Raw genomic sequence first — 13,577 nt, forward strand, 5'->3', positions numbered from 1 at the left:
ATCGAGTCCCGCATCGAGTCCCGCATCGAGTCCCGCATCGAGTCCCGCATCGGGCTCCCTGCTCGGCAGGGAGTCTGCTTCTCCCTCTGACCCTCCTCCCTCTCATGCTCTCTGTCTCTCATTCTCTCTGTCTCAAATAAATAAATAAAATCTTTAAAAAAAAAAAAACCAAAAAAAAAAAAAAAAAACCCTTAAAGGTACACAGCAGGCAGCCCGGCGGACCTCTCTATCACATTCTTACTCCCAGAGAAGAGACTGGGACTGAAGAAGACAAAATAGGTAGAGGGCCAGCAGGACAGTGGGTGCTCTGAAGACGCTTCCAACCCTTTCCCTCCAGGACATTCCACTCCCTGGGTTCCCTCACCGACCTTCCTCCTGACCTCTTCCTAACTGGGGGTGTCTCCCAAACCTACTCATCTCTCCTCAAACCCTGGGTAACCACCCTGCTTCCACCAGGTCAGCCTCTGACCTGTGCCCGCAGACTGGCCCATCCTTTGGGGGCCTCTGGGTGGGTTTCTCCAGCTGCCCTTGGTGACCGCTCCCGGAGAGATCCAGCCCGTGCATCAAGTGAAACTCGCCCCCAAATAAACTCCCGTCGCCTCCCCCATCTGACCAGCTCCTTTGCCATTTTTAACACTCTGGGTTTCCCACGGCTCCACTACCGGGGAGGGGCTCTGACTTCAGTGGCCACCCCAGTCCTGCCTAGTGAGGTCCGCTCACTGTCCTTTTGCCCCCGTCCTCCCCTCCCCACTTCCTCCCTGCATTTCCCGGGCGAGGCTCCGAGGCTCGCCAGCGCTCAGCACCTCCCACCTGTTCACGGTGTCAGTCACGAGTCTCTCCCTCTTCCCTGCCCCCTCCCCACCCATCCTACACAGGCTCTGCTAGAACAATCACTGGCAAACACTTTGTAACACACCCCTTCCCTGCTCCCAACCCCAAATCCCTCTCTCCCGGCCAGCCGGCCTTCACCTCCGAGACAAACCTGGCCTGACCAGGCATTGCCTCTCTGGAGGAGACCTGTGTGGCCATTTCCGTGGGCGCCCGGATCATCACTCGGCCCTTCCCTCCCTCCCTCAAGTCAAGTCAAAGTCAACAAGAATTATTTAAAGAAATCCTGCTGGGAGTCCTTTGGTGAGACAAAGACTCCTTTTGTTATGCAAATGATCACACCTAATTTCCCTTGGTTTTTTTCGTTCAGGTTTTAAAATCGGTTTTCCCTTGAAGTGAAACACACCTCCCCCCTGCTCCTCCCTGCCCCCCAGCACACACACACACACACACACACGCACACACACACCCAGAGTTCCAGAATCAAGGGGAGTTTGGAGGAGGCCTTTCTGCCCTCCGCTCCGGACACACCTGCTTTACACTCGCCTTTTCTCTAGCCTGTTATTCATCTGCTCCTCCCCCATGGACCCATTTTCTCCCTCTCCTTCCAAACCTGCTTCCAAGTTCCCCTTCTCCAGCAGTGTTTCTCTAATTAACCTCCCTGGCCCCATCGCTTCCCGGTTCTGCAGCATCCCAGCTCAAAGTGGCCACAGCCTCCCACAGCTGTGCTGCTTAAAGAGACCGTGGAGACCGCCTAATCCAACTGGTTCATTTTCCTGATGAGAAAATAGGCCCAGAGAGGGGGCATAACTTGCCCCGGGTCACACAGCAAGCCAATGGGGTGGACCGAGGTCCTCAGACCCTCAACCTAGAATCTGTGCATCCGTGTGCACGGCTGACCTACATTTGCCGACATGTTGTGTGTGTTTCCGTCATACTGTGGGTGGCTTCCAGATTAGGGAGAGGAGAGGAGGAAATGGGGGCTTTAAAGACGCGTGCAGTTTTCAATGAAGCCTATGGCAAGGTGTGGGACTGGCCAGGTAACAGGATCCGGATTTGCCATGCTGGGCGTGTGGTAGTTGGGTGGGGGGCACGTGTGGTAGTGGGGTGTTCAGAGGGCTGCTGGCGGAGGAGGGGTGGGCTGGAGATATGTGCTGATTTGTGTGGGAGAAGGAAGGGGCTATTCGGAGGAACCCCTCATTCCCACCCTAGCCCTGCTTTCGCCCACTCCCCTCACCTCCGACATACCTAGCACCCACCATTGCTGAGACCCTCAGAATGGCACTGCTGGCTTGGGAGCTGCCCGTACCCCCCACCGGTCCCAACCACGTGTCAGGGCACTACCCAGGAGCCCCGGCTGCTACTGTGAGCAGGCGGCACTGGGAAGAGGCAGGCCCGAGCCCCCCTGCCTGGAAGGTCACCACACCCCTCCATCCCTGATGCTGGAAAGGGGGTGAAGTGCTGTCAGGGGACTTACGTTCCATCCTCATTGCTTCTGTAGAACACCAAGAAGGGGTCGGACTTCCCAAAGAAATCCTTTTTGTCCAGCTTGTTGGCACAGAACTGCATTGTGGCTACATCCTGGTGGGAAGGAGGGAGAACAGGGGTGAGGCAGGAGACGGCTGGAGGGCGCCCCAATCCCTGTGGAAACACAGCCCCAAGGCCCTGGAAGAGAGGAGGATTCTGAGTACCAAGCTGGTTAAAGGACAGCATGTTACGTTTGCCCTGCACCAACCAAGGGCCAGGCCCTGGGCTAATACTGGGCGGGGGGGGTCTCATTTCATCTTCGAACAACCCTACTGGGCAGGTCTGATGGAGCAGTGGGGGGCGGGGTGGAGGGTTGATTCTGGAGCCAGCTGCCCCAGTTTGAATTCTGGCTCTGCCACTTTCTAGCTGTGTGACCTCAGACAAGGGAGGCAACCGCTTGGAGCCTCAGTTTCCCCCCTGTACCACGAGGCTGATCACAGCACCCACCTCAAAGGGCTATCGCGAGGACTAAAGGCAAAGTACTCGGCAGAGTGCAGCCCCATCAGTGTTGATGTGCGTGAGTCCACTACTGTTTTACCCAGTGGCTCAGACAGGTGAAGCGACTCACCCAAGGCTACTCTGACCTTGGTCTGACAGCCTCAGAGCCCTCGCTCTGTCCACAGCACCCCCTCCCCTCACACACTAGATGGCTCGAAGAAGACTGTCAAGATGAAACACCACTGGGGCTCCTGGGCGGCGCAGTCAGTTAAGCGTCCGACTCTTGGTTTCACCTCAGGTCACGATCTCAGGGTCACGGGATTGAGCCCCTGTGCTGAGTGGGGAGTCTACTTGGGATTCTCCCTCTCCCTCTGCTCCTCCCCTTGCTCTCTCTCTCTCAAATAAATACATCTTTTTTTTTTTTAAAGATTTTATTTATTTATTCATGAGAGACAGAGAGAGAGGCAGAACGAGAAGCAGGCTCCCAAGGAGCAGGGAGCCCGATGCGGGACTCGATCCCAGGACCCTGGGATCATGACCTGAGCCGAAAGCAGACGCTTAACCATCTGAGCCACCCAGGCGCCCTCAAATAAATACATCTTAAAAAAAAAAAAAAAAAAGATGAGACATCACTTTCACACCCACTAAGCCATGAGAGGCCCACCCAACTCTCTAAGGTAGGTGCGGCCCATTTTACAGCTGAGCAGCCCAAGGCTCAAAGCAGGGAGCAACTCCCCCAAGTTCACCAGGCAGAGCCCTGGGATCTGACTGCCATGACCAGCTGACGGCCCCAGTGGACACAACACTCAGCCCAAGAGCACAAAGAAGGTAGCCAGGCCCTGGTGAGGATTGCTGGACCCCTCCCCTCACATGGCCCCCAGTTCCTCAGTTCGCTGCGGCTGACAGGACACTGGGCAGAGATGCCCCCATGTCCTCCTCTTCATCCATCCCCACGTGGCCTCTTCAACCTGAAAGGTCTGCATCCTGACAAACCAGCTGCCAGGTGGCCAGAGCTCAGAGCTTTGTTGTCTAGTCCCTGGGGCCTGGCTTGCCCTTCAGGGCCAGGGCCTGTCGGGAAGTCACTTAGCTCTCTCACTGCCCCCTTCCTGTCACTGGGGAAGACCGTCTCATGAGATCAGTGTCCTACAGGCCTGTGAGGACCAAAATGGTGGCAGAGATGAAAAGGCAACCTCCCACATGTTTGAAGGACATGGTCAAAGGTTTGGGAGTGGGTATGATATAATGGTTCAGAATATGATCGCTGGGGAAAAAAAAAGAATATGGTTGCTGGAGCCAGGGTGCCTGCTTCAGCTCCATCCCTTTCTAGCTGTGTGACCTAGAGCAAGTTGTTCACCCTCTCTGGCCTCAGTTTTCTCATCTGTAAAACTGGGTACCGGCAGCCTACCTCATAGGTCTGTTGTGAGATTGAAATGAGTCAATATGACGATAGTGCTGGAAATATTGTATGGCGCACACCAGGTGCCTTGTACGTGCAAGCTATTTGCACACTTGCCCCTCCCTGCACACACAATGTGTGTGGCCTCTGTCCCTGCCCCACCCCCTCAAATGCCTTCCCTCAAGGACATCTGACAATAGCAAACACAGAGCATCCTTCCCTTCACTCATTCGTTCCTTCAACACACATTTACTAGATACCATATGTATGGCCAAGTCACTGATCTCCTTATCACCTTTAGCCCTTAAAGTAATCCTTTGTCGCTTTTTTATAAATGAGGGAGCAGGGGGTAGAAGCAGCTAACCTGCCCAAGATCACCAGGTGGTAACTGGTCGAGTGGCAATTCAACACGTATGGACTGATTTCAAAGTCACGTCCCTTCCGGCACACCACTCCGCTCCCTGAGAGAGAGCACAGTCCAGTTCGGGAGGCCCCCTTCCTTGCTTTCTTTGGACAGACCCCGGGGCGGGTATGGACGGGAGGGGGCTGGCCTCTGGTTAACCTGGGCCGGAAGTGCCCACTCAAGGGAGGCCCTGAGGAGGGGCAGGGCTGAGGCACAGCAGCCCGCACACAGAGGGGCCCAGGTAATGACAACTTTCATCATGTCTTTCTTCGTGGCCTACCCAAGAGGAAGAAGGAGCTGGACTGGGGGCTTGCAAGGCCTAGGAGCCCTGGGAATCCTAGAGCCTCCAGAGAAACCTAGGACATCAGACCTGGAATAAGAGACCGGCCGACTTCTGGAGCACTTACTACGTGCAAGTCACTACGTGAAGCCTTCTCGTTACGCACATTATTTCACTGAATCTGCATAACAACCATATGAAGTAACTCTGCTACTCTCTCCATTTTACAGATGAGGAAACTGAGGCTTTTAAATCCTGTCATATGCCCAAGGTCACATAGAGGATCACCCAGGCGGGGCTTTCTCCCTCAGCCTCCCAGAAAGATCTCTCACCTTCTAAGCCCGCTCCCTGCAGTCACTGTATCTCCACAGTAGAAAGTTCCACTCCCATCCCATGTTGGAGGGAGGGAGCATTTTAAATGCCTCCCTGGGGAGCTCTATCCCATGGCCTAGAAAAAGGAGGAGGCCTAGGACCAGGTGGGCTCCTCCCAACGCTGGCTATAGAATTGGTGAGGTCCATGGGAAAGGGGAAATGTGACAGCAGGGCATTGCATTAAACCGAGCATAGGCCCTACGGGACCGCACGGCTCATAGGCCCACCAAGCCGGCCCTCGCTCCTCCCAGAGGGGCAGCGGGCTGTGGCACCAGAAAACACCGCCCTTCAGACTCTGCTGAGGACAGCAGAGGGGGACAGCCCAGCAAGGCTCCCTGAGTTCTGGGCTCTCAGCCTCAGTTTCCTTCTCCGTAAAGTGACCTGCTGGGCAGGCCGATGACACTGTCCTTTAATGCCAGGCAATTTAGGCTTCCGTGCCGATGGCACTGGGAGCATCAGGGGACAGGGACGACACTGGGGAGGCTGGCACTCAGGAGACAGTCCGGGAGTCCAGACCCCCTCCGGCTGCCCCAGGATACGGCTGGGTTGGAACTCCAAATGTGACCCCACCCATCTGGAGGTCACCTGAATGAACTCAGGCAGGCCACACACAACAAGCTGCACTTACATTGAAACAACCAAAACCAATGCCACAAAATCCAGGGGCAAAAGCTCTTAGTGTCGCTTCCTAGGAGAACCCCTCAAGGCCCTGCAAGATCAGGAAGGGAAGCAGAACGTAACAGATCATCACGCCCAGGACCATTCAGCCAAGGCCACCTGTTTGGAGGCGCACTTCTGCCCCCTGTCAGCTGAGCAGCCCGTTGCAAGCGATGTCACCTAAGCCTGGGTGCTCTCTTCTGGAAAAATGGAGTAGGAATGGCCCCCTGAGATCCCATCCTGAAGAGTAAAGCCAAGGGCCTTTGTGAAACACCGGTCCACAGTGCAGAGCATGGAGCAGCTGTAAGAACGGGGGCCATCTATTCTTGCGCTGAACCCTATGCAACCGCCAATGTTTAACTGGTGTCTACCTATGAAAATGGCAGTAGAATAGGGCTCTACCTAATCTGTGCCAAGCAGATATCTTTATGCCTATCAGTTCCTTTAATCTTCTCACCAACCCCAAGAGGTAGGAACTATTATTATTCCCATTTTAAAGATGGGGAAACTGAGGCCCAGAGAGGTTCACACCCTTGCCCGAAGCCACACAGCTATTAGGAGGAGAAGCTGGGATCGGAGCAAGACAGTCTGGCTCCAAAGCTTAATAACTGAGATTCCAAATGATGACCCCAAATCATCCCGATAAGTTTAATTATGTTCTGTAGCCTCAGTTTGAGGAGTCAGAGAAGTGTGAAATCCATTTTAGAAAGGCCTCCTCCGTGCAAACTAGTTAAAATTACAGGGGAAAAAAAAAAAAAAAGCCTGGCTCTGAAATTCAGCTAACTGGAAAAATCCTCCAATGAGCCACACCTCATTCCGGCTGATGGCAAATCCATGAGGTGTTGCTGGCAGCTTATTCTGCCGCTCAACCTGATCCGCCCTCCCTAACACAATCTAGACCCAGAAACATTCACCAAAAGCGCTTTGCGATCATCACTACGGTCGTGCCACTGTTGAATCCATGGGGATAAAACACACCTGCAGTGAGACTTCTAGGCTGTGACCACAGCAAGCTTCTTCCCTCATGAGTGCGCACCCGCTGGGGAGTCCTTGAGACAAGGCACCGTAGCTGTCTTGGGACTGTGCTTTTTTTTTTTAATTTTAATTAAATTCAATTAATGAACATAGAGTGTATTATTAGTTTCAGGGGTAGAATTTAGTGATTTATCAGTCGCATAGAACACCCAGTGCTCATTCCATCATGTGCCCTCTTTAATGCCCATCACCCAGTTATCCCATCCCTCCACCACCCTCCCGGGGACTGTGCTTTTGAAGGTGGCTCTGAGTTATGTCAATAGTCATATCACACAGACAAGGCTTTGACCGCTCCCCTTAAGTGCAGGTTAGTGAATGGACCCCAGGAAGAGTCTGGGGAGTGGCTATAGATGGACTGGGCCAGCAGGATTAGGAAGCAGCCAATCCTGGCTAAGGTCAGAGGTCCGGCTGTTTGAAGCCTCAGCTGGAGGGTGGGGCTCTCTGAGCACGTGAAATGCTCTTCCCAAACCAGAAGCATCTCTGGAATCAACTGTGGAGAAGATAAACAACTCCTGCAATACATAATTTCCAGCAATTTCTGCCTTTTCCCCCTATCTTTTTAAAAAACATATTAACTTCTTCGGAGCGCCTGGGTGGCTCAGTTGGTTAAGCATCTGCCTTCGGCTCAGGTCATGATCCCAGGGTCCTGGGATCAAGCCCCGCATCAGGCTCCCTGCTCGACAGGAAGGCTGCTTCTCCCTCTCCCATATCTCCTGCTTGTGTTCCCTCTCTTGCTGTGTCTCTCTCTGTCAAATAAATAAATAAAATCTTAAAAAAAAAAAAAAAACATATTAAGTTCTTCTAAAACAGCAGGATTGCCTCAATTTGCATCTTCCCGCATGTTAATCAGGCTGCTGGGGAGACTACAGCAAACAGCCTTTCACTCCAGGGTGGCCTGGCCTACTCCAGAGCACTAGCCCTCCCTGACCCAGGAGGTCAGAGTTCAGGCCCAGAGGACAGCAGGTGAGCTGAAGGCCAGGAGAGGGTAGCAACACCCAGGAAGGGAGAACGGAAGCTGGGTCTTGCTGGCATGCTCCAGTATCAGAATAAGAGTAAGGTAAGTGCAAAATTTAGAAGGTGCCCAAAAGCCCAGTCATCAAAATCAAGATTTTAATGTGACATCTTGAAAAATCAAAATCAATGCAAAAACCCATGACAAACAAAACATCCACAATTCAAATAAAGCCATTTTACAAATGAAGAAACGAAGGCACAGAAAAGTCAAGTAACTTGCCCAGAGTCACATAGCTAGTAAGCAATGGCATTTGGTCTGGATCCAGAGCCCAAGTTCTTTTTTTTTTTTTTTAAAGATTTTATTTATTTATTTGAGAGAGAGAGAATGAGAGAGAGCACATGAGAGGGGGGAGGGTCAGAGGGAGAAGCAGGCTCCCCGCCGAGCAGGGAGCCCGACGCGGGACTCGATCCCGGGACTCCAGGATCATGACCCGAGCCGAAGGCAGTCGCCCAACCAACTGAGCCACCCAGGCGCCCCAGAGCCCAAGTTCTTAACCACTTTGCCCTCCTGCTCACACGCTACACCCTAAAAAGAACTTTTCAATAGATGGTGGAACCATGATGACATTTATTGGCTTCTCTTCAAAGTTTGCGGAAAAAAAGATACCAATTAAAAGATAAAGAATCATTAGCCACAACTCTGAAATTCAGCACGCCAGCAGGAGGGAACACAACCCAGAGTCGAGAGTGATTCTGTGAGCTGTAACCTCTGGGAGGGCTCCCACATTCACAGAAGGGTCCAGAGCCCCAACTCACCAGGATAAGACTGCAGAAGCAGGGGGCCTGGGGTGCAGGCGTTTTGGGATATCCACAAAGACCGTGTAGGTTAGAGCTGATTTGAACACAGATGGTGGGTGTAGGAGTTGGTCTAGGAGATCGGGCCTGTCACTACACATTGACTGTAATGACCACGTGGGGGTCAAGCTGGGTTTTCTCTGCCGTCTTAATGACTGACTTCTCAAATAATCTCATCAGCTGTGCATCTGTTGATTTGGTCATTCAGACGCTGTAAACCCCAGATTGGCCGTTTTCCCTCCCACGCATGGAGCCTATGTGTCTGGGATACTAACCAAAATCCATCAACTAAAGTTCAAAAGAAAAATGGAATGACTTGGCTAGGAGGAGATATTCACGGCAGTGTGAATGATACTGTTTCCTATAAGAGAACAGATTTAATAAATTATGGCCATCCATATAATGGAGGCATAATATATAGCTATTAAATACGTTTTCAAAGAATATCTAATGACATGGGAACATAAATCTGGATACCACATTCTACTAATTAGAAGAAAAAAACTATACACAGAAACACCTAGAAGGAGGAAATGCAGCAAATGCACCAAAATGTGAACAATGATTATCTCTTTGTATTTGCTGTCATGTCCACTATGAACATGTTATTTTTTAGCATCAGGAAAAAATGTTTTTGTTTTTGTTTTTTTAAACCAGAGGGATGATTTCTAAGACCAAAAAAAAATTACCAACTAACTTGTAAAAGGGTGGTGTGTGTCTGCTCGTCGTGGATCACGCATCTGTGCCACAACACACGTCTTTCCCAAATACCAAGCTGCATGCTTCTGAGTCTCAGAAAAGCTTCCCCCGCTTCACCTTACCTCTTTCTCCTTATCTTTCTCCCTTTCTCCCAGGACTCTTCCCTAGGTTCCCACATGGAAACACTGGGCTCTCCCTGATGTCTGTCCTGAGAACAGTGAGAGTTCTGACTTTATCAAGATTCCAACCTGCTAAGCAGGCCCGCTACAAGGTCCCGCACCATCTAGCCTCCCACCCCACCTACTCTCTCACCTCTCCAGTGTCACTCATCACTATCTCCTTGCCCCAGGGCCTTTGCACAAGCTGTTCTCTTTGCCTGGACCCATCTTCTTCCAGGTAGCCGCACAGGCTTATTCCTTCACCTGTATGTATTTGGGCCTCTTTTATGGTATTATCCATGGATTTTCCTTCAGGATAGTAAAGAGTGCTATAAAATACCTGCTACTAAAAAAAGAGGCAATGGGTCTGATGAAGTTAAGGACCCCTGCTGTACCGTGATTGCTGGTTGGCATTTCTGTCTCTCACACTAAATTGGAAACTCTGGGAGGGGGGGCAAGAACTGACCCAAGACATATTTGCTAAAACGAATGAACACATGAGCAAGCTGGTGATACCTAAGGCGGGGGGGGCTGGGGCAGCTACAAGTGAAAAGCTTTGACTCCCCTGGCTTGTGAGAGGTGAGCTGCCTTCTTGCCAGTGTATGTAGGGACCTGACTGGGAGGCAGTGAAGATGCACTATCTGGCCAGGAACTCTCTAGAAGCCCAGCCACTGACCACGGCTGCTGAAGGTTCCTGCCCCACAAAGATCACAAAGCCCACGGCTCTTCCATGTACCGTAAAGCTTATGGCTTCACTGTGGGTGAGGGAAGTACTCTCTGAGGATTAGGAGTCCACAGCTCAGCCATCTGAGGCTGGCACTTCAACCTCTCTGCATCTGTGGGCTGGGGGCACTCACCCCTCCCCATCTCCCAGCCCTGTGGTGAGGATCAAATAGACTGTGAACACAAGGGGCTCGGGCCAACTGTGCGGACTATGCAAATGTTGGTCAGTATGACGGAATAATGACGGTTTTACTGCTGAACATAATTAAATCTTTGATGACTCAGAGGCCCTTCAGGAGCTTAAGCTCATCATTGTCAACATCAAGTATCACTGAATAATATTTTGGATCAAATTCTGATTGTTGCAACTTTCTTGGTATTTAAAATCTCAATGAGCAAGGCTTTTTGCATAACCTATCGAAGCGTGCTGGCGATCCACGGGAGTCCACTCCGGTCCTTCGCTCGTCCCCAACCGCCCACACGGTAACTGTGGATGGAGGGAGGGTTTGTCTACTTAGGCAGACTGCATTCACTTGAGCAGAAAGCCCTGCTCTGGTAAGGGAAAGAAAAAAAAAAAAAAACCACCCCTTAGACTCCACCCTCTTCCTTTGATCCTCCCACTGAATGCAGAGCTGGAACTCAGAAGCAAAGCAGTTCAGATGTAATTATTTTCATTCAGCCAGATGCTGGGAATTAGTCTCTTTTCCTTGCAAGTATTCTAGGGAAAGACAGAACGCATCCAAAGATGCCCCAAAAGAAAAGGAGCTGACAATCTCAAGAGGCAGGAAGGGAGCCCACCCCCCACCTCCTTGCCTTGGAACAGCTTAGATCAAGGAAAACCGCTACCACCCCTGGATGAAGGAGGGGAGGGGGGGATGGGGAAGGAGGAGCAAGGGGGGGACGCCTAATAAATACTAAATATGGACTATTTTGCCAATCCCGGAAAACCAGACCAAGGACAGCACCCAGCATTGTCTGAAGCTTTAGAATTCCCTAAGCACGTTAGCTTCTATTACCCGATTTAATTAGCAACTAGGGAGGAAGTCACTAGCTGAGCTAGAAGCCGGGGGAGCAACCCCACCTTAGGCTTCAAGGAATGCAGATTCCATCTTTCCCCAGGCACCTGTTGGCCCAGCCACCTCCACGAACTCCTTCAATCCTCACCACAGGCACCCCTATCAGCCCCAACATACAGGTGGAGAAACTGAGGCTCAGGGAGCTTCAATAGCTCTACTATAATGTCAGCTGGGTTCCCTCTCCCTTGTCTGAACCCCAGGAACTTCCAGATGGTCAGCATATACACTTGTAAGAGCTTCCATCATCATCTGCTGCTGCTAAACATTTGGTCAATCATTCAGTCACAGATTCCCGAGAGAGAGCTCCCCGAGCGCCTACAGCACACCAAGCCCTCGGGTGTAGCCCTGCTGTCAAGTTCCTCCAGACCCACCTAGGTAAACAGACAGAGAAGCCAGAAGAATGAGTACTTGTGTATAAGCTGATGTGGTCATCGCTATACTGCAATTCTGTGTCTTATTCTCCCACTGGAAGCCCCTGAGTTGGGGACCCCACCGCCTGGCAGTTAAAGACCCTGGCACTAGAACCAGACTGCCTGGGTTCAAATCTCTTCTACCCAGGGGCTATGTGACCTTGGGCAGGTCGTTTAACCTCCCCATAAAATAAAAACCGTAAGATATCAGATAACAATAATACCTCATACTACCTACAGTCTTACATCATATATTATAATAATACAGATAAATCAGTCGACGCGTGTAAACCCTTAAGCACAATGTGTGGCTCAGCATAATTGCTCAATTAATCTTGGCTAACAATTTATACCCCCATAGCAGCAGTTCTCAAAGCATGGACCAGGGACCCTCAAGGGGTGGTCCGTGAGGCCAAAGCTATTTTCATAATAATGTCAATAAGACATGGAGTTTTCTAGAAGTTACCCAACAGTGATATCACAACAGATTGACTGCAGAAGCAGATATGAGACTCTCCTGTTCAGCTTGACATTACAGAAATTTACAAAAACAAGGCCTTGCAAAACAAGGCCACTCTTCTCACTAAATAAATGACATTTGTTTTGGAAAATACAGTTATTTTTCAAAAAAGTTGTTATTTATGTTATCCTGTAATGGGTTAAACTGTTGTCATTTTTTAATGAATTAATATATATATTTTTAATTTATTGACTTTATTTTCTAATATGGCAAGTATTTATAGCTAACAAATAACCACAGTTGCACTGACTTCCCAGGAAGGTCAGAAAATCTTGTTTCTCCTCCTCCCTCCTAGGCCCTCTTACCTGAGCCCCATGTGAATGTGGGTTCCCAGGTTACCCTAGGCTTGGTCCTGTGTTCATACTCTGGCTACCTCGTCCTTCTCTCCCCAGGACCCACCCACTCCTACCTGTGGCTCCTAATTAACCTAAGAGGCATGCAGGCCTGGGCATGAGCCCCGATTTTAGAAGGTTTTAGAATCCGGTTGAGCCCCGATTTTAGAAGGTTTTAGAATCGGGTTGACCCGGTTTAGAACCATGACTCTACGACTTACTGTCTTTGAACAGATGGCTTAGCGTCTCTGAGCCTCAATTTCCTTATTCATAAAATGGGAATAACAACAGTACCTACCTCTTCGGATTATTGTCGGGAGTAGTGACAACTTACCCAAAATGCCCACCCCTCGACAAATAATAACTATCATCATTACTGTGTTTCATCGTTATTATTAGCCATCGGGTCCCCTGAGTGCCTCCTCGGTGTGCTCAGCTACCCTTCCCGCTGTCCCCATGTCCTGCTTCTCCACAGTCCCACAGAAGAAGCAAAACCAAGGGCTGCGTGGGATTGCAGCCTCTGGCTTCGCAACACGCACTCCCCAACCACGCGTCCTCACTCCCTCAATCCCATGCAGGGTGTCACCCTACTCCCGAGCTAAAAGTGAAACATGACAACTAACTGCCAAGCACCCAGGCTCACGACTGAAAAAGCCCCTCTGCTGCCAGGGCTGGAGCCAAAGCAGTCTTGGTTTGGGGAGAGGGGACCATGACGGGGAATGGAGGAGCCCTAGCCTGGAAGGCAAGGGACCAGGGCCCAGCCGGCTCTGCCGCTCATTGTGGGCGTGTTCCGTCCCTTCTGAGCCTCAGTCGGCTTAGCTGTAAAAGGAGACAACATTCTGGCTCTGATGTTACAGAATTCTAGGACAGCCAGGTGAAACTGGGGAGCCCTGTCTTCCCCAGATTCCCTCCAA

The 13,577-nt window shown here is 50.9% G+C and overlaps 1 protein-coding gene across 2 annotated transcripts in view; it reads right to left on the reverse strand.

The window, feature by feature from the left end:
- CPNE5 (copine 5) overlaps nt 1–13,577 on the reverse strand; it is an 88,052-nt gene that overhangs the window by 32,775 nt on the left and 41,700 nt on the right. For both annotated transcript variants that reach the window (XM_034991157.1, XM_034991156.1), the window contains one exon: nt 2,306–2,409. In XM_034991157.1, coding sequence (XP_034847048.1) covers nt 2,306–2,409 — 104 coding nt within the window. The remainder of the gene's footprint in view (nt 1–2,305; nt 2,410–13,577) is intronic.

The sequence above is a fragment of the Mirounga leonina genome, unplaced genomic scaffold, assembly GCF_011800145.1.
Source record: "Mirounga leonina isolate KUSES-001 unplaced genomic scaffold, KU_Mleo_1.0 Mir_53, whole genome shotgun sequence".
NCBI lineage: Eukaryota > Metazoa > Chordata > Mammalia > Carnivora > Phocidae > Mirounga > Mirounga leonina.